General features: G+C 38.2%; 1 protein-coding gene across 8 annotated transcripts in view; it reads right to left on the bottom strand.

The window, feature by feature from the left end:
- The window catches only part of KCNH7 (potassium voltage-gated channel subfamily H member 7), a 509,719-nt gene that overhangs the window by 107,812 nt on the left and 375,748 nt on the right, over positions 1-26,159 (bottom strand). For all 8 annotated transcript variants that reach the window (XM_081581582.1, XM_081581581.1, XM_081581583.1 and 5 more), the window contains one exon: positions 18,242-18,456. In XM_081581582.1, the coding sequence (XP_081437708.1) occupies positions 18,242-18,456 (215 nt within the window). The remainder of the gene's footprint in view (positions 1-18,241; positions 18,457-26,159) is intronic.

The raw sequence follows: 26,159 nt of genomic DNA, 5'->3' as shown, positions 1-26,159 counted from the left end.
TGGTTAGGAAAAAGCCTGAGTGGACTTCGTTAAAGCAAGGACAGAAAATGTACTTCCTATTACATATCATCTCCTTCACATCACCATTACCTCATGCTAATCCTAACCTTCTTTGTTTTAAAAGTTTTAAAGTTTCTAATATTATACATGCTTGAGTTGAATATAGTCCTCACAGTTACCTGTGAAGAAAACATTTTGTCTAGGCTGCTGTTGCTGCTGCTAAGTCATTTCAGTCGTGTCTGACTCTGTGTGACCCCATAGACGGGAGCCCACCAGGCTCCCCTGTCCCTGGGATTCTCCAGGCAAGAACACTGGAGTGGGTTGCCATTTCCTTCTCCAGTGCATGAAAGGGAAAAGGGAAAGTGAAGTCGCCCAGTCGTGTCCGACTCTTCATGACCCCATGGACCGCAGCCTACCAGGCTCCTCCATCCATGGGATTTTCCAGGCAAGAGTACTGGAGTGGGATGCCATTGCCTTCTCTGTGTCTAGGCTGGTATTTCCTAAAAAATCTTTCTCAAATATGAGTTCAGGATATTGATAGATATTATATAAAGAAAAAGGCAATTAAAATGGATTCTGTTATCAAAAATGTTCAAGAAGTGTTGGGTAATTTTTTCAGACTTCTTTAATTTAGGAATTCACAAAACTGTTAATTGTGTTAATTTTCCTAGTTTGGCTTAGGCAAATTCTCTTAAATGGACATTGTTTCTTAGAGGGTTTACCTGAGAAATCACTATGGCAGTACCATTTCCTGGACTCAGTAGCTCCCCCATGGAAGTAAGCCTGCTTTTCCAACATGAATGTGTAAATACAAATTAGTATGTTTTATTTAAAAGACAAGTATATTGTAATTTAAACATGACAAGGATATATAACTGAGCCAGTTACTTCTTTGAGAAATATATAGAAAGAATAATAATGCACAATAACAATGAGGAAATACAAAAACTAGGTCTCTACTGGGTTCTCTTTTCAGCTCTAACTTTACAGGCAGAATAAAAACATTTGGCTATATCCTTGTTTCCCAAATTTTCCTGATCTTAATAATGTGGAATGGGAATTGTTAAAAATTCACAGTCCTCAGGCTCCATTGAAACTGAATTTCCAGAGGGTGGCAGGACAGAGAGAGAGGGAGAGAGAGAGAACCAGATGATTCCGTTGATCAAGAAGTTTCAAAAAATAAACCAAAAACCTAGGGAAGGTGATATTTAAGTTTCCTTTAAATTTTACAGTTCTATGAAGATTAACTGCTTTTTAATGAACTCTTTTGGAGCAATTGAGTTTTAGAGGGTTTATTATCTAACTACATATTTTCCATTGAAAATGTGATTAGTATAATACAGAGAAGTAGAACTAAAGGGGAAAATATATTTTTTACCACAATTTACCACCAACATAACCAATGGGATCTTTTATTATTATTATTATTATTATTATTATTTATCTTACTTTCTTATTTGGGATTTTCTTCAAATTAGATCCCATGGTTGAATTTACTTCCTTACTCAAGGAACAGTCCACAACCACTTGATATTACAAGACCTTGGGTTGCTTGGGTCTGTGAAAATTCCATGTCTGCTCTGAATTTCCATATCTGATAAAAATCCTTTACTTAATTCTTATCCTATGAAACATGAAAAATTTACTGCTTCTGCCCACTCTCATTAGGCAACTCACCTCGAACTATGTTTGTCCCAAACTCTAGGCTATCAGGCAAAAGTACATAGGAACTGCCAGTTCAGTGCTTCCTTTCTGTTCCCGAGTTTGACTTTAACCCAAGGCTTATACTAACTGGGGGGATAAAAACTGAACCATCTTGGCAACAGATAACTGCAATCTTTGTCTTGGTTGCCATAGGAACCAGGCTATTGCTCTGTATGCTAAGCTAAATTATTTTTACCTGTCTCTTCTGACCATTGGTATTTTACTTCTTTATTTCAAGCATCTATTTTCAATCTGATTTCTTTGGCTAACAGAACTTTTTTTAAGTGGGTGTTTTTCCTCCTTCCATTAAAAAATGTCTAATGAATGTAGAAAACCAAACAGGTGCTTTTTAAAAGCAATTATACATAAATGCTTGCTTTACAAGGTAGGGTAAAATGCCGATCAGTGATGTTATTCCTTCATCATTTACAATATAGAGAAGTATAACCTTTGAGGTAATTTAGATGTTTAAAACTGAAATGAAATTTTATTTTAATTTTGAATATGTCAGCAAGTAATCAATTTTGATGTGCATATAGAAATTAGTAAAAATAGAAAATTAGGACTTCCCTGGTGGAGAAGGCAATGGCAACCCACTCCAGTACTCTCGCCTGGAGAATCCCAGGGACAGGGGAGCCTGGTGGGCTGCCGTTTATGGGGTCGCACAGAGTCGGACATGACTGAAGTGACTTAGCAGCAGCAGCAGCAGCAGGACTTCCCTGGTGGTGGCGTGGGTAGAAATCTGCTTGCCAATGCAGGAAACATGGGTTCCATCCATGATCCTGGAAGATTCCACCTGCCTTGGAGCAAATAGGCCTGCAAGTTGCAACTACTGAGCCCATGTGTTGCAACTACTGAAGGTTGTGCACCCTATGACCTGTGTTTTGCAACAAGAGAAGCCACCACAATGAGAAGCTTGTGCATTACAACTAGAGAGTAGCCCCCGCTCTTTGAAGCTAGCGAAAGCCCACACACAGCAATGAAGACCCAGTGGAGCCAAAAAAAAGAAAATTAATGTTACTTTTTAAAATTATACACTTTTTTCAAAGTAATGAACATCATTTTAATATTTAATATGTATATAACATACAACATGTTTGCACTAGTCAATTGCTACCTAAATGGCTAGCTACATTTTGTCTTCTCCTCATCATTGGCTAGATTATGTAATATATTTATTTGCCCAGGGAGAACTAGAAAACATAATTGAGGATCTCAAAGATCCAGGCTTTGTATTCAATCAAAGGCCCCTAAAGGCAAAAAAATTGATGTATACATTTCTGTAGCACCGTCGTACATACATTTTGACTTATATTTAGTAAGCACTCACAAATATTGAGTCAATAATTATCCTGATGAATGTGCATTACTCCTACTTGCAGTATTCACATATATTGTTTTCCATTTCAGTTTAGACATAGATCAAATCCAGAATATGGGGAAAATACTAGATGGTGATTTCTGTTTTGCTGAACCAAGTCTGAAGGTATTCTATAAATAACAATAAGATAATAGAGGCAAAACTGATGTCATATTAAGTTGGAAGTGTTCAGAGGCTATTTGGGACTCCTGCATTGCATTTCAAATTTTACTTGCTCTTTTGTGATTGTTAACTATTTATAGAGAAGGAAATGGCAAACCACTCCAGTATTCTTTCCTGGAAAATCCCATGGTCAGAGGAGCCTGACAGGTTACAGTCCCTGGGGTCGCAGAGTCGGACATGACTAAGCAATTTCACTTTCACTTTCTTTTCATGGTAGCTCAAGATGATTGGTATGTTTCATTGAGGTTTGCATGCTCCATGAGTTTAGGCAAAAAATGAGGTTTATGAAAACATTTATATCATACTGTAGAAGTATTGTGTATGTTGTTTTTTGTAATTTCAAGACTACAGCATCAATGAAGATTTATAAAAATACTGTTGAAAAATCGACTTTTCAATTAAGTGTTATTTTTAATCCATGACTGTGATAACTGCGATTTATAAGATATACATTTAGTTACAGGCCCCATTCCTGGAAAGAACTCTTAAACCTTAGGAATTTCTTACATCAGTGAAATGATTTTGAGAAGACTCTAAGTCACCTAAGGACAAAGTAGGGGTCAACAGAGGAAGCAATCGCTTGATCAAAGGGTTGGAACTTTCAGGCCCCCTCCTGTGCTCCTCACCTCCAGGGAGGAAAGGGCTGGAGGTTGAATTCATAGACAATAGTCAATGAAATAATCATTCATGCCTATGTAATGAAGCTTTAAAAAGAACCCTAAAAGGAGGGGGTTCAGAGAGCTTCCAAGCTGGTGAAACAGAATTCTTCCTTATGCCATCAGGCTGAGCCCAAATATTGTGGGAACATAAGTGCCTTCATTCAGGGTCTCACCCTATGTATCTCTTCATCTGGTTGTTGATTGGTAACATATTCTGTAATAATTGGTAATCGAGTGAATAAATAGGTTTCCTAAATTCTGTGTCTCTAGCAAGTTAATGTAAGTAAAGGAGGGGCTGTAACCCAATTTACAGCCAGTTGGTCAGAAACACAGGAAACACCTGGAATTGCAATTGGCAACTGAAATGGGGGGCAGTCTTGAGAAACTGAGCCCTTAATCTATGGCATCTGACATGATCTCTGGGTAGACAGTGCCAGAACTGAGTTGAATTGTAGAGCAGCCAGCTGGTGTCGAATCTGAACTGAGGTCAGAATTAAAATGACATTATTATTAAAAAGTATTTTTAACTTATAGTTGCGTTCAGTTCACTTCAGTTCAGTTTCTCAGTCGTGTCCGACTCTTTGCGACCCCATGAACTGCAGCACACCAGGCCTCCCTGTCCATCACCAAATCCCTGAGTCCACCAAACCCATATCCATCGAGTCGATGATGCCATCCAGCCGTCTCATCCTATGTCCTCCCCTTCTCCTCCTGCCCTCAATCTTTCCCAGCATCAGGGTCTTTTCCAATGAGTCAGCTCTTTGCATCAGGTGGCCAAAGTATTGGAGTTTCAGCTTCATCAACAGTCCTTCCAATGAACACGCAGGACTGATCTCCCTTAGGATGGACTGGTTGGATCTCCTTGCAGTCCAAGGGACTCTCAAGAGTCTTCTCCAACACCACAGTTCAAAAGCATCAATTCTTTGGCGCTCAGCTTTCTTTATAGTCCAACTCTCACATCCATACATGACCACTGGAAAAACCACAGCCTTGACTAGATGGACCTTTGTTGACGAAGTAACGTCTCGGCTTTTTAATATGTGGTATAGGTTGGTCATAACTTTCCTTCCAAGGAGTAAGCGGCTTTTAATTTCAAGGCTGCAGTCACCATCAGCAGTGATTTTGGAGCCCAGAAAAATAAAGTCTGACACTGTTTCCCCATCTATCTGCCATGAAGTGATGGGGCCGGATGCCATGATCTTAGTTTTCTGAATGTTGAGTTTAAGCCAACTTTTTTACTCTCCTCTTTCACGTTCATCAAGAGGCTCTTTAGTTCTTTTTCACTTTCTGCCATAAGGGTGGTATCATCTGGATATCTGAGGTTATTGATATTTCTCCCGGAAATCTTGATTCCTGCTTGTGCTTCGTCCAGCCCAGCGTGTCTCATGATGTACTCTGCATATAAGTTAAATAAGCAGGGTGACAATATACAGCCTTGACGTACTCCTTTTCCTATTTGGAACCAGTCTGTTGTTCCATGTCCAGTTCTAACTGTTGCTTTCCAACCTGCATACAGGTTTCTCAAGAGGCAGGTCAGGTGGTTTGGTATTCCCATCTCTCTCAGAATTTTCCACAGTTTATTGTGATCCACACAGTCAAAGGCTTTGGCATAGTCAATAAGGCAGAAATAGATGTTTTTCTGGTGCTCTTTTGCTTTTTCGATGATGCATCGGATGTTGGTTATTTGATCTCTGGTTCCTCTGCCTTTTCTAAAACCAGCTTGAACATCTGGAAGCTGATGGTTCAAGAATTGCTGAATCCTGGCTTGGAGAATTTTAAGCATTACTTTAATAGCGTGTGAGATGAGTGCAATTGTGTGGTAGTTTGAGCATTCTTTGGCATTGCCTTTCTTTGGGATTGGAATGAAAACTGACCTTTTCCAGTCCTGTGGCCACTGCTGAGTTTTCTAAATTTGCTGGCATATTGAATGCCACATTTTCACAGCATCATCTTTCAGGATTTGAAATAGCTCAACTGGAATTCCATCACCTCCACCAGCTTTGTTTGTAGTGATGCTTCCTAAGGCCCACTTGACTTCACATTCCAGGATGTCTGGCTCTAGGTAAGTTATCACACCATCGTGATTGTCTGGGTCATGAAGAACTTTTTGTACAATTCTTCTGTGTATTCTTGCCACCTCTTCTTAATATCTTGTGCTTCTGTTAGGTCCCTACCATTTCTGTCCTTTATTGAGCCCATCTTTGAAAGAAATGTTCCCTTGGTATCTCTAATTTGCTTGAAAATATCTGTAGTCTTTCCCACTCTATTGTTTTCCTCTATTTCTTTGCACTGATCACTGAGGAAGGCTTTCTTATCTCCTTGCTAGTCTTTGGAACTCTGCATTCAAATGGGTATATCTTTCCTTTTCTCCTTTGCTTTTCACTTCCCGTCTTTTCACAGCTTTTGTAAGGCCTCCTTAGACAGCCATTTTGCTTTTTTGCATTTCTTTTTCTTGGGGATGGTCTTGATTCCTGTCTCCTGTACAATATCACGAACCTCTACCCATAGTTCATCAGGTATTCTCTCTATCAGATCTAGTCCTTTAAATCTATTTCTCACTTCTACTGTATAGTCATAAGGCATTTGATTTAGGTCATATCTGAATGGTCTAGTGGTTTTCTCCACTTTCTTCAATTTCAGTCTGAATTTGGCAATAAGGAGTTCATGATCTGATCTACAGTCAGCTCCCAGTCTTGTTTTTGCTGACTGTATAGAGCTTCTCCATCTTTGGCTGCAAAGAATATAATCAATCTGATTTCCGTGTTGACCATCTGGTGATGTCCATGTGTACAGTCTTCTCTGTAGTTGCATATGGAAGATATTTTGATTACTGTCATAGAAGAAAGTTTAGGGCTAAGTTTATCTAATTTGAGTGAAACTACAGAAAGCATTAACAAATTTTGTACTATTGAGCTTGAGATGATATATAATTTTTTAGATTTATGGAGGTATAATTGATATAAACAAATTACACACATTTATCTTTTTAAACATTAGATAATAATATGAAATCAACACTGTCTCTCCATTATAAATCAATCTCCATTGATAAATAAGTACTGAGTTACAAATACTGTTTTGGAGTTCTGTCAAAAGTAAATTGAGAGCACTGAATGCCATGAAGAGATAATGAGCATATTTACAATGGATAAAGTTCAGTGGAAAGTAAAATGTTATATACTTTGAGCTCTTTTTGTCAGTTTCATCAGTGTAATTTTGCTTTTCCAGCCACTAAGTGGCATGCCACCAACAAAAAACAAAACCTTTATCCTAACAAAAAATTAGCTTAAAAAATGGGATATGAACTTAAATAAGAGATAATGAATCTATTAAGATTTACTTTATTTGGCTTTTTGAAGAGTTTGAGGAACTTTCTCACTTACCACATTCTCTTATTTCTATAGACTCACTTCTCTAATTAGTTACTAGCAAACTTTTAGATTATGATATTTTTCCATACTTCCGAATGTTGCAGATATTTTCCAATGCTCTGTGAACTTCTGAGTAGATTTAGGGGACAGATAGGAAAACAAAACAGAAGTAAAGAGGATATACTTTCAAGATTAAGAACTTCACTTTGGAATCAGATAATCTCAGTGAAAGCTACTTTTTCCACTTACTGTGTGACCTAGGCAAGGTGCTTCCTTCTCTCTAAGCTTGATTCCTCTTCTATGAAATAGAGATGATAATAATAGTATCAAATCATAGGACTTTCATGTGGATTAAAATTGATAATCTGTTAAACCACTTGGCATAGAGTCTGACACAGTAAATGCTCAACCAATGTCACCTATTATTAAATCTATCTTACTTCTATTTTCATGCCAACAATATACTTAGATAAACCCCAAATAATGAGAATCTATTTTAGATTTAAAGTTGTATGTATATTTCAAAATTATATGACCTTCTCAACATTCAGAAATGTCTTTCTTGTGATCTAAGTTTCTGTGTGATTATTCTCAAAACTAATTATTTTGAGTATTCTCCTTAATAAAGCTCTAGGAAAACTATACTTGTGGACTAGTATTCTCTTCCTCATTATATGTTTTTTTCTTTCTGATGATCACAATACGGGTTTCTATTAAGTTCACCAGATATTCCTTTTAAGTAATAAAGTAATAAGTTACAGAATAACTTGCTCATAATTTGGTCAGTACTATATATAAAGGACAGAGAAGGCAATGGCACCCCACTCCAGTACTCTTGCCTGGAAAATCCCATGGATGGAGGAGCCTTGTAGGCTACAGTCCATGGGGTTGCTAAGAGTCGGACACGACTGAGCAACTTCACTTTCACTTTTCCCTTTCATGCACTGGAGAAGGAAATGGCAACCCACTCCAGTATTCTTGCCTGGAGAATCCTAGGGATGGCGGAGCCTAGTGGGCTGCCGTCTATGGGGTCGCACAGAGTCGGACACGACTGAAGTGACTTAGCAGCAGCATATATAAAGGAAACTCAAACTAACTTTAGTTTCATAATATGGTCTTGTGGCATTTATTTATTATACTAGCACCTGCAAATACTATTATTATATAATTTTTATCATTTTTCTCCAGGTAGTACTTGACTACTGGTACTAGGTTTTATGGGCTTCCCAGGTGACACTTGTGGTAAAGAACTCGACTACCAATGCAGGAGGTATAAGAGATGCAGGTTCGATCCCTGGGTCAGGAAGATCCCATGGAGAAGGGCATGGCAACCCATTCAAATATTCTTGCCTCAAGAATCCCATGGACAGAGGAGCCTGGTGGGCTATGGTCCATTGGGTTGCAAAAAGCTGGACACAACTGAAGCGACTTAACACACACACACTAGGTTTTACACTTCTGTGTCTCTAGAGCCTACCCAACATATTTATTTATCAAGTGTATGTGTGTGTTTGTGTATATGAGACACCGTTAGTCTGAATTCTTATCTTCATCAATGTAATGGGCCACTGTTGTTTTGTTTTCCTTCCATGGAGCCATTCATTCCCCACTGTATTTTTCTGGTGTGGTCCTCAGTCAAGGAGCTATACTTCTTCCACCACAAGGATGAGCACAAGACTCAAGCTGGCCAATCAGAAGTCACTTTCTCAGAAACTGATGTGGACATTGGTGGAGAGAAAGCCCTTCCTTTCAGATCACGAACGGTGAGCATTATGTAAGACAAGAGAGTGTAAAGACTTGCTTCCATCAGATGGAGAGTAAAGTTATTAATGAGGAAAGCAAGGCTGAGAAGAGAGAATTTATCAGCTATTCAAAAAATGAATGTAGCTATGGCCCAAAGCATCTAACCTTGCACTTTTTGATTATGTGACCCTGTAAACTGATCCTCCTCCTTTCACTTTTTTGCTTAAAATGGTTTCAATCAGGCTTATATTATTTGCATTGTTACAGCAATGACTGATAGGGCCATACAAGACTGGTCAATAAAGTTCTGGAATCCACAGTGCCATCTTCTTAAATCTGACATTACAAAATTTATAACAGCTGAATCTGATAACAGAATAGTACAATTTTTCTAAAATTTAGCCTAACATCTGAGCTATAAATAGCCTCAGTAATAAGAGAATCATACAAGGTTACAAAAGTTCAGTCTAGTTCTTTGGCCCACTTTTTGATTGGGTCGTTTATTTTTCTGGAATTGAGCTGCAGGAGTTGCTTGTATATTTTGGAGATTAATTGTTTGTCCATTGCTTCGTTTGCTATTATTTTCTCCCATTCCACAGGCTGTCTTTTCACCTTGCTTATAGTTTTCTTTGTTGTGCAAAAGCTTTTAATTTTAATTAGGTCCCATTTGTTTATTTTTGCTTTTATTTCCAATATTCTGGGAGGTGGATCACAGAGGATCCTGCTGTGGTTTATGTCGGAGAGTGTTTTGCCTATGTTTTCCTCTAGGAGTTTTATAGTTTCTGGCCTTACATTTAGATCTTTAATCCATTTTGAGTTTATTTTTGTGTATGGTATTAGAAAGTGTTCTATTTTTATTCTTTTACAAGTGGTTGACCAGTTTTCCCAGCACCACTTGTTAAAGAGATTGTCTTTTCTCCATTGTATATTCTTGCCTCCTTTGTCAAAGATAAGGTATCCATAGGTGTGTTGATTTATCTCTGGGCTTTCTATTTCTCCAAAGAAGACATACAGATGGCTAACAAACACATGAAAAGATGCTCAACATCACTCGTTATCAGAGAAATGCAAATCAAAACCACAATGGGGTACCATTTCACACCTGTCAGAATGGCTGCTATCCAAAAGACTACAAGTAATAAACGCTGGAGAGGGTGTGGAGAAAAGGGAACCCTCTTACACTGTTGGTGAGAATGCTAATGTACTAGTTAGCCACTATGGAGAACAGTGTGGAGATTCCTCAAAAAACTGGAAATAGAACTGCCATATGACCCAGCAATCCCACTGCTGGGCATACACACTGAGGAAACCAGACTTGAAAGAGACACGTGTACCCCAATGTTCATTGCAGCACTGTTTATAATAGCCAGGACATGGAAGCAGCCTAGATGCCCATCAGCAGACGAATGGATAAGGAAGCTGTGGTACATATACACAATGGAATATTACTCAGCCATTAAAAAAATACATTCGAATCAGTTCTAATGAGGTGGATGAAACTGGAGCCTATAATACAGAATGAAGTAAGCCAGAAAGAAAAACACCAATACAGTATACTAACACACATATATGGTATTTAGTCAATCGGTAAAGATAACCCTGTATGTGAGACATCAAAAGAGACACAGATAAATAGTATAGTATTATGGACTCTAAGAGAGAGGGCGAGGGTGAGATGATATGGGAGAATGGCATTGAAACATGTAAATTATCATATGTGAAACAAACCACCAGTCCAGGTTCAATGCATGATACAGGGTGCTCGGGGCTGGTGCACCGGGATGACCTGGAGGGATGGGATGGGGAGGGAGGTGAAAGGGGGGATCTGGAAGGGGAAAACATGTACACCCATGGTGGATTCATGTCAATGTATGGCAAAACAAATACAATATTGTAAAGTTAAAAGATAGAAAATAAACAAATTTAAAAAAAAAAGTTCAGTTTACTTTTATGGAAAAGGGGGCAGATATAGCCAAGAATTTGATCTTTTACTGAGAACCACAGTGGAAGTGAGAAATAGATTTAGGGACTAGATCTGATAGACACAGTGCATATGAACTATGGACGGAAGTTCACGACATTATACAGGGGACAGGGATCAAGATCATCCCTAAGAGAAAGAAATGCAAAAAGCAAAATGGCTGTCTGAGAGGGTCTTACAAAGAGCTGTGAAAAGAATAGAAGTGAAAAGCAATGGAGAAAAGGAAAGATATACTTATTTGAATGCAGAGTTCCAAAGACTAGCAAGGAGATAAGAAAGCCTTCCTCAGTGATCAGTGCAAAGAAATAGAGGAAAACAATAGAATGGGAAAGACTAGTGATCTCTTCAAGAAAATTAGAGATATCAAAGGAACATTTTATGCAAAGATGAACTCGATAAAGGACAGAAATAGTCTGGACCTAACAGAAGCAGAAGATATTAAGAAGAGATGGCAAGAATACACAGAAGAACTGTACAAAAAAAGATCTTCATGACCCAGATAATCATGATGGTGTGATCACTCACCTAGAGCCAGACATCCTGGAATGGGAAGTCAAGTGGGCCTCAGGAAGCATCACTACGAACAAAGCTAATGGAGGGATGGAATTCCAGTTGAGCTATTTCAAGTCCTGGAAGATGATGCTGTGAAAATGTGGCACTCAATATGCCAGCAAATTTGGAAAACACAGCAGTGGCCACAGGACTGGAAAAGGTCAGTTTTCATTCCAATCCCAAAGAAAGGCAATGCCAAAGAATGCTCAAACTACCACACAATTGCACTCATCTCACACGCTAGTAAAGTAATGCTCAAAATTCTCCAAGCAAGGCTTCAGCAATATGTGAACCGTCAGCTTCCAGATGTTCAAGCTGGTTTTAGAAAAGGCAGAGAAACCAGAGATCAAATAGCCAACATCCGATGGATCATCGAAAAAGCAAGAGAGTTCCAGAAAAACATCTATTTCTGCCTTATTGACTATGCCGAAGCCTTTGACTCTGTGGATCACAATAAACTTTGGAAAATTCTGAGAGAGATGGGAATACGAAACCACCTGACCTGCCTCTTGAGAAACCTGTATGCAGGTCAGGAAGCAACAGTTAGAACTGGACATGGAACAACAGACTGGTTCCAAATATGAATAGGAGTACGTCAAGGTTGTATATTGTTACCCTGCTTATTTAACATATATGCAGAGTACATCATGAGAAACGCTGGACTGGAAGAAGCACAAGCTGGAATCAAGATTGCCAGGAGAAATATCAATAACCTCAGATATGCAGATGACACCACCCTTATGACAGAAAGTGAAAAAGAACTAAAGAGCCTCTTGATGCACGTGAAAGAGGAGAGTGAAAAAGTTGGCTTAAAACTCAACATTCAGAAAACTAAGATTATGGCATCCGGCCCCATCACTTCATGGCACATAGATGGGGGAACAGTGGAAACAGTGTCAGACTTTATTTTTTGGGGCTCCAAAATCACTGCAGATGGTGATTGCAGCCATGAAATTAAAAGACGCTTACTCCTTGGAAGGAAAGTTATGACCAACCTATACCACATATTAAAAAGCAGAGAGATTACTTTGTCAACAAAGGTCCATCTAGTCAAGGCTATGGTTTTTCCAGGGGTCATGTATGGATGTGAGAGTTGGACTATAAAGAAAGCTGAGTGCCAAAGAATTGATGCTTTTGAACTGTGGTGTTGGAGAAGACTCTTGAGAGTCCCTTGGACTGCAAGGAGATCCAACCAGTCCATCCTGAAGGAGATCAGTCCTGAATGTTCATCGGAAGGATTGCTGTTGAAGCTGAAACTCTGATACTTTGGCCACCTGATGCGAAGAGTTGACTCATTTGAAAAGACCTTGATGCTGGGAATGATTGAGGGCAGGAGGAGAAGGGGACAACAGAGGATGAGATGGTTGGATGGTATCACCGACTCGCTGGACATGAGTTTGTGTAAACTCTGGGAGTTGGTGATGGACAGGGAGGCCTGGTGTGCTTCGGTTCATGGGTCACAGAGTCAGACAGTACTGAGTGACCGAACTGGACTAAACTGAACTGAGAACCACATGGTGAAAGTAGACCTTTGGTCTTTACCCACCCAACCTTTCTTTCATTTCATTGTTCTCTTTTCATCATTCCACTGGAATTTGGTAGGAATTAGCCAACCAAGAGGCTTCCCATGTGACTCAGTGGTAAAGAATTTGCCTGGGGGCTGCCTGCCAATCAGGAGACACAGGTTTTATCCTCAGTTGGGAAGATCCCCTAGAGAAGGAAATGGCAACTCATTCCAGTATTCTTACCTGGAGAATCCATAGATAGAGGAGTCTGGCGGGCTATAGTTTGTGGGGTTGCAAGTTTTGAACATGTCTTAGCGACTAAACCACCATCACCTATAGGGTATATGTTAATACTAGCTCTCAATAAATGTTTGCTGAGTGAATAAAAATACACAGATGTATGAATGAATGAATAGATGAATTGATAGCACTATGGTCCCTCTCAATGAGCTCACTCTTTCTGGGGACTCAAGTAATTAATCGGCTAACTAGTCCTCAGCCAATCTATGATAGAGATAAGGTCCAAATGGTGAGAGAGCATAACATGAGCAGAGATGAATTGTTCCTTTCACTTAGATCTTTTTAAAATATCTACCCTATAGTTTATGCTCAGGGGAGTGTTTAAAACTCACTACTGAATGACTGATAAACAAAACTCTGATATCTTTTGAAAAAAGGATTGCTATACAAATTTATTAAAGGAATAAAACAAATAAGAACTTTAGATAAAGAAAACACTGCTGGATGCCTACAGCAAATAGGTTGAGAATATCTTGACATTCTACATTCCAAAGTGTCGCAAAGAGTCAGACATGGCTGAGAGACTTGTCATGCAGGCAGGCATGTTAACAAAGAGGACTTCCACAAAGTTATAACAAAGAGAATAGCAAAGTCTTTCAGTTGCTATCAAGTCATTTCTAGATATGTGGGGAGAAGTGATACTATATTTTGTGAATACGGGCATTCCAGTGATAACTAGGATCAGAAAACTTCACAAACACCCAGTGAGGAAACAATTATAGAGTGTCTCTACTTCAAGTGTTTGTTTGTTTGTTTGTTTCCTCAGAGGCTAAGTTTACAGGAGGAATATCTCAATATTTGATCTCCACCTTGTTAGTATTCTTGCCTGGAAAATCCCAAGGACAGAGGAGCCTGGTGGGCTGTAGTCAACAGGGTCGCAAAGAATTGGAAACGCCTCAGCATGCACACACATTTGTTTGATCTGACATGTGCACAACTGGAAGGTTTGCTGCTGAGAGCAAAAGGGGATATTAGTTTCCAGTCTCAACTGTTGTCCAGTTTCTCATCATTTCTGGCTAGATTCACAGCTACCTAAGTGTTCTGTCTGAAGAATGTCCTTCCTATCACTGTATCTACATTGGTAAAAATAAAGTGATCCTTTATAAAACAACATCCAATTCTAACCTCCCAGCATCTTAAAAGGGTTGTTGCTTGCTTCTCCAACTGGGATATTTGGAAAACTGTGGGGATGGGCACTCCATGATGATTTGGATGAGAAGCTGTTGGAAAACTATGGGGCCTTGTAAGCCTGAGTCCTTCAGTGGTAAGTAGTTTAAAACTTTTTTTTTTTAAATGTTAAAACAAATATTATAATGGTATGGATTTAAATATAAGAGTCATGGGAATTTTAAAGAGAAACATGAGACCTTAAAAGAATGCCAACCTTTTGATAGCAGCTATTGCATTTTACTCAATCCCAGAAGCAATTTTTGTGAGAAAGGTAATGAAGACTTTGCAGAGTACATCATGAGAAACGCTGGGCTGGAAGAAACACAAGCTGGAATCAAGATTGCCGGGAGAAATATTAATAACCTCAGATATGCAGATGACACCACCCTTATGGCAGAAAGTGAAGAAGAACTAAAGAGCCTCTTGATGAAAGTGAAAGAGGAGAATGAAAAAGTTGGCTTAAAGCTCAACGTTCAGAAAACTAAGATCATGGCATCTGATCCCTTCACTTCATGGGAAATAGATGGGGAAACAGTGGAAACAGTGTCAGACTTTATTTTTGGGGGCTCCAAAATCACTGCTGATGGTGACTGCAGCGATGAAATTAAAAGACGCTTACTCCTTGGAAGGAAGGTTATGACCAACATAGATGTCATATTTAAAAGCAGAGACATTACTTTGCCAGCAAAGGTCCATCTAGTCAAGGCTATGGTTTTTCCAGTGGCCATGTATGGATGTGAGAGTTGGACGGTGAAGAAGGCTGAGCGCCGAAGAATTGATGCTTTTGAACTGTGGTGTTGGAGAAGACTCTTGAGAGTCCCTTGGACTGCAAGGAGATCCAACCAGTCCATCCTAAAGGAGATCAGTCCTGGTTTTCATTGGAAGGACTGCTGTTGAAGCTGGAGTTCCAATACTTTGGCCACCTGATGCGAAGAGCTGACTCATTGGAAAAGACCATAATGCTGGGAAGGGTTGGGGGCAGGAGGAGAAGGGGACGACAGAGGATGAGATGGTTGGATGGCATCACCGACTCGATGGACATGGGTTTGGGTAAACTTCTGGAGTTGGTGATGGACAGGGAGGCCTGGCGTGCTGCGATTCTTGGGGTTGCAAAGAGTCGGACACAACTGAATGACTGAACTGAACTGAACTGAATGAAGAACCAACTAGAGGGGAAAGTTCCAGCGGCTCCTGACGTGTAATAAGCCCCTGCTCGGCCATGCATCTTCCTGGCCCAACCTACTCTTTCTGAGAAGACACTCAGACTTTTCTACCTCTGCAACTTTGTTCTTGTTTTTTCTCCACCTGGGAATCTCATCTCTTCCCTCATTTGCTTGGCCAGGTGTTTGACTAGGTCCTGGCAAGGTGTGGATTACCTTCAATGATGGTGATGAGGGCAGGGGGAAGTCATACAAGAACACTGATAAACAGAATAATGGCTGATGTTGCTTGTCATGTATATAGCACCTTGATGAACACTTTTCACATATCATTCTACTTAATTCTTATATCAACACTGAGAAATAAGTTGTGTCATAACTAAAACTTTCCTCCATGTCATACAACAAATGGCTCTAGTCACACAATAAATGACTCAGTCAGAATTAAAGCACAAGTGCATGGGACTCTGTTATGCTTTTAAACATCATTTGCCACCCAGTTTGATAAGTAATCTTCTAGACTCATCGTAAGTATCTCATCTCATCTGTTTTTCTTTGAAAGTTCCCCCATTGAAGTGTAATTATTTTCCCCCAGCTGTGCTCCTGTTATCACCATGATTTCATTGGGACCACTTGTACATTTCCTCTCTCACCAGGCTCAGAAAGCACCCAGTACGGGTGCCACCTCTGAGTCATGGGTATATCATCTCCTCCTGGCATAGTGGACCTGCTAAACATGGCAGGACAGGGTGGGCCCTGTAGTGAACCAAGCTCATGAACACTTGGCAAAGATCAAACTTGTCTGCCCACAGGCCTTAAGGTGTGTTTTGTTTGGTCTGCAGAAGCATTTTGAACTAGCTTGCCAACTTTTAGTAATAAAGAGTTTATTTTCAAATCTGGATTTCCAGATTCTTTTTAAAACTGAAAGATCTGAAAACATGGGTTAATCCTTCCTTCACAATCGCAGTTGGCCGGAGCTGAGTGGCAGCCATCTGCTCTGATGCCACTGTAGCCCCCACCATGCCTGTTCTGCTACCATGACTACTTCACTCATTTATGCTACTGGCAAGACCCTGACGGTAAGAACTGTAGCCGGACTTCTGTGCAATCTCTAAAATCTCTTACTTCCTATATATCCATATGATGACTATGGTCTACAAATAGGATAATTTCTAAGGTAAAAACAATTGCAAGTAAAATTCAAAGCTATTAAAATAGTGCCAATACAACATGAATAACAGTAGGCTATTCACATATTGGCCTTCCCTGGTGGCTCAGATGGTAAAGAATCCACCTGCAACGCAGGAGAACTGGATTCAATCCCTAGGTCGGGAAGATACCCTGGAGAAGGAAATGGCTACCCACTCTGGTATTCTTGCCTAGATAATCCCATGGACAGAGGAGTCTGGCGGGCTACAGTCCGTGGGGTCGCTAAGAGTCGGACATGATTGAGCAACTAAGCTCATACACACATACATTCATTTACCACTGTCAAGCTCAATTTACTAAGAGTAAGTTAGGAAAAACAAAATACCAGGTGTAGAAAGCCCCATTACTACATAAATATCAAAATATGTATCTGAGTTAAGGCATGTATAATCTCTCATCTCAAATAAACAGAGACTCTCAGGCCTATTTACAACCAACTCATGGCCTTTACATGGCTGTTTCAGCTCACACATAAGGCGGTATGTACAAACTACTATAGTGTTGTTTTAGCAATTACAATTACAAAACCTTCGTTAATATAGGATCTTCAATGATTGAGATAGATATCAGGGTCAAGTTTATGTTTATATTGTGACAGTTTATAAAATGACTTGCTAAGCAAATATACTAGGTTAAATTGTTTATTAAAAAAAAAAACTGTTTACTTGACACAAATTTTAGAGTCATGAATTCCCAACAATGTAAGTGCATTGTAAGCAGAAGCTGGGTACTGCTTAGGTTGGTATTTTGATATAATAAGTACAAATCATTTTTCTCTACTCTTTACCACAGGAATCTTGCTAGACAGTACTTTTATTTTTTTCACCCTAGTTAGATGTGCAATATTTATTTAAGAACAAAATATTGTACCTGAGAAACAGATTGTTTTACTCTGGCTTTTCTTCAACTCAGACAGTTCTTCCCCCTAGTCCAATGACTTATATCTCACTCTACTTAGTAGCATAAGTGCAAAAAAGAGGGCCACAGTTCAGAGTAAATCCCCATTAGTCACCTAAACCTTCAATAGACATATTCATTATATTAAAATACCATGCTTCACTAATGCAAGGATTTGTAGCAAAACAATAAATGCCTAAATGTGATGAATAGCTGCTTAATCACCTCTGCAACAAAGGGAACAAATAAACCAAGCCAGCCCATTTTTGCTTAGTCTTGTAATAGACAAAATTCGAGTCTGCAGTTTTATTTATTTGTACCGTTTTATTTGTTTGCTACATTAGAGGGTCACCCAACATCTGAAGAGAAATTGGAGTGCAAATAGATGGCTTACCTCAGAAAATAACCTTAAAAACAGTGAAAATTGGTAGCAAAATAACATCCTACCTGGGTAACTTTCTCTGTCACATTGTGTGTTCGATCTTTAACTTTGGGCGCAATAATGGTTTTATCTGAAGAAGGAGGGGATGCGTTCTTTTTTTCAGCTTTGACATCTGAAAAATTCAGAGTGAGCTGTGGAATCTTGTTAATGGTGCTGTATTTGTTGAGGTTTGAATCCGACGTGGATCCCAGGAGGCTTGACTTGATATGATTAAAAGGCCCTAAAAAATCGGAAAGTATTTGTAAAAGCGATGTCAGGAAAAATTAAGAAAGACATGGTCTCGAGTGACCTGTTAGTAATTCATGACCATTGTGACCCTGATTCAGATGGGACTAAATTCAGCTGGTTGATACCTGCTCACCATCCACCATATGGAGCGGCATGTGAATATCCAAGGATAAGATAGTGCCCAAGGTGTGCACTCAGGGAGCAGATGGCAGCTTTAGCTGTTAATTGGCTTCTTTCATTAGAGGCTGGAATAGAAGAGAGAACTCTACTCCCCTATTATTGTCTAAGCTCTAAATTCAAAGTTTCTCAAGAACTTTTTTATAACTTAACAATTATTCAAGGAAGGACTTTTATAATTTATGAATTAATCAAGGAAGGTTAAAATCATGTTGGCCATGAAATTTCTGAATAGTGTCTAACCTGCTTTGACTTGTATTACTCCGCACTCTGCCATAACAAGTGACAAGTCAGTTGCATTCTTCGTATGCTTCTATTACCTGTATAAGATAACTTCATAGAGATTCTAGAAGTGTTAAGTCCAGACAGAGGAATTTCAGGTAACATTGAGAAGGACAAATGTCATCTGTGTGCATGTAAGGGGTCGCAAGACAAGGAAATGGCAACCCACTCCAGTATTCTTGCCTGGAAAATTCCATGGACAGAGGAATCTGGTGGGCCCCAGTCTATGGGGTCACAAGAGTTGGACGTGACTTAGCAAGTGAGCATAAGCATGATGTGTCGCATGGACTGAATTGAATAATTTGGATCCTATGTGGGATTTTTAAATCTTTCCTTTCTTTTCATTTTTTCCCTTTTATTTAGAATTAATGTTGGCCACTTTTGGAGGGAAGAAGACACAGCAGAAGAGTGCTTTGGCAAACATAACTTACAACTGAAATGACCGTCAGTGGGTAAATGACCATAGGTGGGTTTGGGGTTGGTAGTACTTAGTTACTTTCTTAAAAAAAAAAAACTATGCTGTGCATTAGATACCCAGAACTTTTTCTTGGACATTTGGACTCTTTGATCAACTCTGGTCACTTCTCACATTCCTTCCTTACAAAGACAATTTGGCAGTGTCAAGATCCTGGACCCCTTCGTTGAGGATAAGTACACTGACCAGCTACATCTTCCTTTGAGATGAACCTATTGTCTGTTAGCTTCCCTAGTGGTTCAGATAGTAAAGAATCTGCCTGCAATACAGGAGACCTGGGTTCCATTCCTGGGTTGGGAAGATCTGGAGAAGGGAATGGCAACCCACTCCAGTATTCTTGCCTGGAAAATTCCATGGACAGAGGAACCTGGTGGGCTACAGTCCATGGGATTGCGGAGTTGGACATGACTGAGCGACAAACACACTACTACTATTGTCTGTTGGTTATGGAGAGCCAAAAAAAAACCACTCCAAAAAGTTTCCTATACAGTTGATGATATTACTTATAAGATTATGTGCTCTTGAAGATTAGCATTAGGAAGAATGCTATACAAACATTAACTTTCTGCCTCGAGAGTGCTTGAAACATACAAACTGCATAAATGAACTTGTTACCACATTTTGCCTTATGCTGTTGTTTCTCCTGTTCAGTATGAAACTAGTACATTTTGGAGATCAAAATGTGCTTTATGCACCAAGTGAGGTATAAACCCTTGAAAATTAAATTTATGGATTGTGTATTTTGGACCACAACAATTAATCAACTCAGGTCAAAAATAATCCAAGAAAAAAAATACCCATGATTTAGTTCATTTTCATCTTAGAGAAAAAAATCACACTGCATTCATTTGTAAAAGTTTATATTTGGTTATTATAAAATATTGAAATGATTTTAAGAGATTTTTTTATTTATGTAGGAAAGACAGTATGTATTCCTTGAGGAGCACATCTATTCATTCCATGAGTTTTACCCATGATGATGACCAAGTCTATCCAAGTTAAAAATGTCACTGTGCTCTCTGGGCATATATTTCCCAGTATTTCTCATTTGAATATAGATTCTCATTCTCTTTTCTATTTCTATGACAAGAAGAGATATAAGAGCCCAAAGTTAGATTAATCTTTCCTTCAGATAGGTCTCTGGGAAACCCCATTGTTTGTAAAACCTTCCTATACACACCACCAATTTGTTATTGTAACATATGCTAGATAGTGTTTCCTTTTTTTGCATCATTCTATGGCTACATTCCGGACCTATAGCTTAATATTTAAATTTTGAAAAATATTCTAGGACTTCAGATTTCTTAGATATTGCCTTTTTCCCAGCTCATGTCATATTTTGACTGTTTAGGTAACATTACTGCACACATGAGATTGTAGAACATTAAGCTCAAGCATATACTTAAACTGTATTTCAAAACCTTAATCCCACCTTTCAATCCTCTTTCTCTATTATCCTTCTATATGTTGGAATTTTGTAGCAAATGGCCTAGAAATATGAATCATCTCTAATGTTAACACAGAAAGGTACTGTTACATAGTAACACAAGGTACTTTGCTTGTGTTTATGGCCACTTCAAAAAACTCCACTGAATTTGCTGCACAGATAAGCAAATATTATCAACTGTGACAGTACTGCACCATCAAGGCATCTGTGGGGGTGTTTTTGTTACAGAGATGGGAGGTGTCTATTCTCTCACCTTGAAAAATCGACCCGGATGACCCAATGGGCATTCATTATTGAGTTTCTTCTAAAATATATTATATTATTGATCTCCTATATATGTAAAATGATGTATGATATAACAAAAAGAATTATATATTTGTTTTTAGGTAAAAAATAAACCCTTGGAATGATTTAATAACTCCCTAGAGATTTGCCACAATGCCTCCATAATGTCCTTTCTTTATGGTAGTATTGTTGATTCACAATATTAGATTAGCTTCAGGTATACAACATAGTGATTCAATATTTTTATAAATTATATTCCATACTGCAAAATAATCACTTTATTCCCCTTTGCTGTACAATATCTTCTTGTTTATTTATTTCATACAGAGTAGTTTGTATCTCTTAGTTTCATACCCCTATGCCAGTCCCCATCCTTCCTTCTCCCTGCTGGTAACCACGAGTTTGTTTTTAATGTTTGTGTTCTACAGATGTTTTGATTGCCATTTCTTCTTCTGGTTCTTGTTGCTTATGAAGGTGAATAGTCTGCAAGGTCTTTCTTAAGTATTGGAGAATATATATATATATATATCCTTATGAGTAGTAGGATGTCTTTCTCCTGTGCAATGCATTATTACTGCACACTATCCCATAGGGAATCATTTTGACACTACATTGAAAAGCAAGGGCCAATTCATTTGTGAGGATATTGCACTTTCTCAATTTCTCCCCAGTTGATTTTGGTATTATTTATAATTTAATTTTGATTATTCACTATTTAAAAATTTATATATAAATAAGTCCAATCTGTCACTATTTATTCCAATAGTGGTTTTGACTTTGTTATCCCTTCAACTCCTGCTCTATCATTTTAGCCAGTACTTATATGGAATGTTTTATCATGCCTTTAATGTTATTAATACCAAATATTTTCTCATATTTCATATTATATCTTCTAGGGTAGTTATATTTGAACATTAACATACTGATAGAAATATTTTATTATAAGCTGCTTTCCTTTTATTCTTCCTGTATAATTAAGAAATTATGTTGGCTTTTTAGAAATAGGTTATTCATCTCTGAATATCATTTTAGGATAGTCAAGCAAGCATAACAGGATGTTGAAACAAGAGAACATTAGTCTGATAGGGCTAAGAAACCACTGGCCAATAGGCATCACACTAAGATTTGGCCTCAGAATACTACAAGTTCATTGCAATCTGTATTTCATCTTCTCTTACTTTCTAACAGAAAATATTTCTAAACTGTTAATCTATTCTTTTTTTAATGTTAGGTTTCCTTTTAAATTTATACATTTAAAGACTTCAGCAGAACTTAAAATATTTTACATAAAATAATTCACGCATGTTTAGATTCAAAATCTATTTCATCTTGTATAACAAAGATCATTATGCTCTTCTCCACTGCTTTTGAAGCAGGTGTTTATATGCAGCAGTCTGTTAGTGTCTGCGATGATTATCAGTGTCAGTTTAGGTTTCTCTGAAACCCGTCTAAATTCTAATGAAAATAACTTCCTACACTTTAATTAAGGAAGGTATTAGTAATATCCTCGTTTTACCAACAGTAAGCCTAAGCACACACAATAGGAGGCCAAAAGGGAATAAGAATCAAGCACCAGAAATTGGAATGCAAGGCTTCCTACCTCCTAGGTCTATATTAAGAGAGCCCTTGGTTAAGGATTTAAAGGTGAAAGGAAGCCTCCCTGAGAGTGATCATAAACAGATAGCATTTAAAATGCTAATGAAAGAAAGGAGAATAACCTGTAAAACAAAGTAAATGAATTTAAAGAAAATAGATGGGGAGAAATAAAGGGAAATAGTAGATTCAATGGGGATTCCAGGGTGGCTCATGGTAAAGAATCTGCCTGCCAATGCCGGAGACCCAGGAAATACTGGTTGGATCCCTGGGTCAGGAAGATTCCCTGGAGAAGGAAATGGCAACCCATTCTAGTATTCTTGCCTGGGAAATCCCATGGACAGAGGAGCCTGGAGGGTTGCAGAGGGTCCATGGGGTTGCAAAGAGTCAGACACCACTGAGTGACTGATATGCACCCACTAGATTCAATAGAAAATAATAAAGCTCAAAAGTATTTAGGAGGACTTGACAATTTTTAGAGAAACATTTGCAAAATGGATGAACAGACTAAATTTTCTAATATTCTAGTAAGATATGGAAAACAGAAGACCATGAAGACTAAACTCATATCCTGGACAGAGCCAGACATCCTGGAGTGTGAAGTCAAGTGGGCCTTAGGAAGCATCACTACGAACAAAGCTAGAGGAGGTGCTGGAATTCCCGCTCAGCTATTTCAAATCCTAAAAGATGATGCTGTTAAAATGCTGCACTCAATATGCCAGCAAATTTGGAAAACTCTGCAGTGGCCACAGGACTGGAAAATGTCAGTTTTCATTCCAATCTCAAAGAAGGGCAATGCTAAAGAATGTTCAAACTACTGCACAATTGCACTCATTTTGCAAGCTAGCAAGGTAATGCTCAAAATCTTTCAAGCCAGGCTTCAAGAGTATGTGAACCAAGAACTCCAAATGTACAAGCTGGACTTAGAAAAGGTGGAGGAACCTGAGATCAAACTGCCAACATCCATTGGATCATAGAAAGACTAAACTAACAGTTGGATCAAGCTCAAATATATCACAAGTGTCTGATTAAATATAAAATAAGCCAGGTTCCAGCTACAAAGAGGTATCCTGCATTTAAAGATCAAGCTACAGGCTAAAGCAACATCTGGGAAGAATTTTAGATTAAAGGTATTTAAAAATTTTATGATGAGGTTATTTGAATTTATCATGAGTTACAAGATGCTAATGGAGAAAAAAATGACAACTCACTCCAGTGTTCTTGTCCGGAGAATCCCACAGACAGAGGAGCCTGGTGGGCTAAAGTCCATGGGGTTGACTGCATTAAACAACCCCACTAAGCAACTAGCACACATATGCACACAAGATGATAAAGGAGAATATATTGTCCTCAAGATGCTGCTGGATTTCTGATAAACTTTATTAAAAATTATGCTATTAAAAAAAAAAAAGATTATTGCTCTTGAGAGCCAAAGGGAACAGAAAAGGAAACCAAAAAGATTAAGGGTATTTTCAAATCATCTTTATACAGTATTCTTACAGCATGATTTTATTTGGCTAAAGTTTAATAAAACTTAAATTGCAGAAGTGGCTTAATAGTAAAGAAAATGTGAATATAGTGTTTAGTACTTGGATTTTGTAAAAGACCACTGTCAATGAGCATAAGATAACCAGTTTGACATTAAAAATATATCAGAATTAATCACCAAATTATTTGTAATCAATATCCATATTGTTTGTTTCTGGGCATGACATATACTTTACATTAGAAAACTGTCAACGATTGAAAATCAATTTGCAAATTCTTGTAAGATCACAAACACTTGGTAACAGCCAATGTAGCACATAAAAGTTATATTAGATCAATTGATTTCCTTTGTGTATCTGATAGCTTTTGTGACTAGAGGGGAGGTGAAAGGATTCATATGCCAGATTCATAGATGACTTGGAAATTGAACATACCATTGTTTGAGGAGTATAGAAATTACTTGGGATAATGAAGAGGTGGAAGCTATAGAAGGGTAAACTTTTTTAAATGACTTACTAAGTGGTGTAAGTGGGGTTAATTTTTATGGTGATTTGGGAAGTAGAATCAAACAGAATAACCACTAGAATTGAGTTCACCTTTCACATATTAGAAAAATTGTTTAAATATATGATGTACACATTCACACATACATATAAGCAGCATGTGCAATTTATTCGAATTAACTTTTTCACTCTTTGATAATGGGTTATACTTTTGTACACTCTGAAGTCTTATTTCAGAGTCAGATTGTTAAGGGAATTTATTAAAGGAAAACAAAATTGATCCTAAGAAAAATGTAAAATGGAAATTCCATTTTAGCAGAAAAGATTTGAGTATCAATTTGCTGTTTTTACACTGTGATGTTACATAAAGAACAGAAGTAACCAGCTAGTATTTCAGTCCACTCAGGACAGATGAAGGGAAAACAATTACATTTCAGCAAGAAGGATTTAAATTAGCTTTTGTATAGGCAGGAAAAATAGATTTTCCAAGAAAGTTAAAGAATGAGATCCTCTAGAGATAAAGATGCTTCTACCACCTGTTCAAGAGATTTCACCAGTATTCTTGCCTAAGGGGAATAAACTAGATGATCTTGAAGGCCTTCCAAGCACATTTCTAAATCATTTATTTTAGTTTGTTAAATAAATTATTTTTGGTTAAGTCAGTATTGAAAAAAACTATAATTATGTGTTTGCATACAAAGATGTATAGTATTTTTTTATTTTTAAAAATTTTCATTTAAATGTGGTTTAGTAATGTTAGGTAGTTAGAATACGAAACAGGAGTCCAAAATGGTGGTGCCTAAAAGACAAGGAAGGGAAAATCCCGTGAAAATAGAACAAAGGAAGGTCAAAGGAAGGTCCGAGGACCTGAGTGAGAACTTCAGGTAGAACAGCACTCAGGGCTAAGCCCAATTTGCATAGAGGAGGCCCAGGGGGAGGGAAAGAAACATATAAAAAGAGGAGCCAAAAGTGCTCTCTCTCTCTCCCGCGCATTGAGGCGTTCTTCTCTTCACGTCTTTGGGTCTGCATGCCTTCACGCTTAGAGGATGGATTTTCCTGCTATTATCTAAATAAAAGAGCTGTAACACTGAGCTGTAACACTGATTCGTCTAAGAGTTATAACACGGTCTGTCCAAGACCCAAGAGCCATGACATCGGTCACTCCAAATCTTTGTTGTGATGAGATAGAACCGAGGAGCATACACTCGCCTGACAGTAACAAGGCCCAAAAATTTTTAAAAAGCACACTTAATGCCTTGTCCTGTGTCTAATTAGCATAATAATTACTCTGTGAAAATCTCAAAGAGCCAGGCACTTAAATATTTTTAAATAGTTTTCAAAATCAGAGCCTAAACAAATAGCAAAGACACTGGAGGGCACATTCACATTAAATTTTTATTAAATTGCCCACATTTTATCTTGTAACATTATAAATATTAATATGT

Source organism: Giraffa tippelskirchi, chromosome 3 (assembly GCF_054371585.1).
Source record: "Giraffa tippelskirchi isolate mGirTip1 chromosome 3, T2T-mGirTip1v1.2.pri, whole genome shotgun sequence".
Taxonomy (NCBI): domain Eukaryota; kingdom Metazoa; phylum Chordata; class Mammalia; order Artiodactyla; family Giraffidae; genus Giraffa; species Giraffa tippelskirchi.
Note: the sequence above shows the minus strand (reverse complement) of the source record. Positions and strands in the feature narration are given on the sequence as shown.